We start from the raw sequence: 1,315 nt of genomic DNA on the forward strand, positions 1-1,315 counted from the left end.
CGATACTATTATGTTACTCATCTATTCAAGATCAATCAATACATTCATTGCTTGCAATACTTTCTACCCATTCAACCATTAATTCATATGTTCATTCCTTTAATATGTCGACCTATGGCGGTGGTACCCTTTCGGACTACTACCCCATATATATATATTAAAAGACTGAACCGAACCTTCGAAGATCCGAACTCATGAAGTCAAGATTAGTTCGCGACTAATACTTGACGATACCTAATTCAAATAATTACTTGACGAAATCAATTATGAAATTAACTTGACGATACCGCAGTACTTGACGATACTAAGTCAAGACACCAAGTAGACACAACCGATCAGGTGTGCGATAGACACAACTGATACGTTTCACATTTTATTTTTGACAAGTTAGAAATTTTGTTCTCTCAACTCTTCTTTAATATAGAAGTGATTTGTGAATTCCTTTTCTCACAACAAATGCCAAGCGAGTCAAGATCAATTCGAAGTTCTCCTGCCAGCGACCCTTCTCCAGTTCGAAGGCACCACTACACTACTGCCACCACTACAGATGAAGAGCTGAAGTCACTGCTGAAGGCTTCCAATACACTACAGCAGAAGATCGCTGTGCTGCTTCAAGCGAAGAATGAAGATCGCCAAGGACCGAAGATTATGCCCGAACGAGGCCTGAAGATTAGACCTGACGATAATGATTCTGATAACTCTTCCTCGGATGACGACGACAAGTCAGACTCGGATGACTCCCTCAAGAGCGATGAGTCAAGTAGTTCAAGTCATTCAAGTAGAAGATCAAGTGTGGCAAGATCGCCACGTACATCCAGACACTCAAGAACCCAAAGTCATGATGACCATCATGTTACTAGAAGGCTAATCAAGGAACTAAACATAAAAGAATCCTTCTATCCAAGACATGAGAAGGCATATGACGATCAGCTCGACCTTCTTGAACGTCTGACGAGGGCAAAAGGATTCGATGTCAATAGACTCTCCCAAGTGATCATGAGTGTTGCCGATGACAACGTGTTGTATCGGATCAACAAGAAGAAGATCTATGGAGTCAAAGAATGGCAAGCGTTCAGAGATCAGCTAGCAAAAGAGTTATACCCGTATAGCAACGAGATTGACGTTGTGGCGCAAGACTTGAGTGAAGTTGAAGAACGCGAAGATGCCGAAGATTTAGTAATATGGTTCGAGAAAACCGTACAACGGTACCATATGCTAAGAAGACGTTGGAAGCATCCCAATGCTTTCCATTCCCATCAGCTGAAACAAGCTCTATTGAATAAACTATGCCCTGCGTTACAGGCTGAGGCTATGA

General features: G+C 41.8%; 1 protein-coding gene across 1 annotated transcript; it reads left to right on the plus strand.

Annotated features, from left to right (window-relative positions):
- Positions 1-456: 456 nt before the first annotated feature.
- On the plus strand, positions 457-1,283 carry GNI_199050 (hypothetical protein; the record flags this gene model as incomplete). The annotated part of the gene is made up of 2 exons (XM_011135430.1): positions 457-1,225; positions 1,261-1,283. The coding sequence occupies 2 exons, from the start codon at positions 457-459 to the stop codon at positions 1,281-1,283; spliced, it is 792 nt and encodes a 263-aa protein (XP_011133732.1).
- Positions 1,284-1,315: the final 32 nt, after the last annotated feature.

The sequence above is a fragment of the Gregarina niphandrodes genome (genome assembly GCF_000223845.1).
Source record: "Gregarina niphandrodes unplaced genomic scaffold scaffold00103, whole genome shotgun sequence".
Taxonomy (NCBI): domain Eukaryota; phylum Apicomplexa; class Conoidasida; order Eugregarinorida; family Gregarinidae; genus Gregarina; species Gregarina niphandrodes.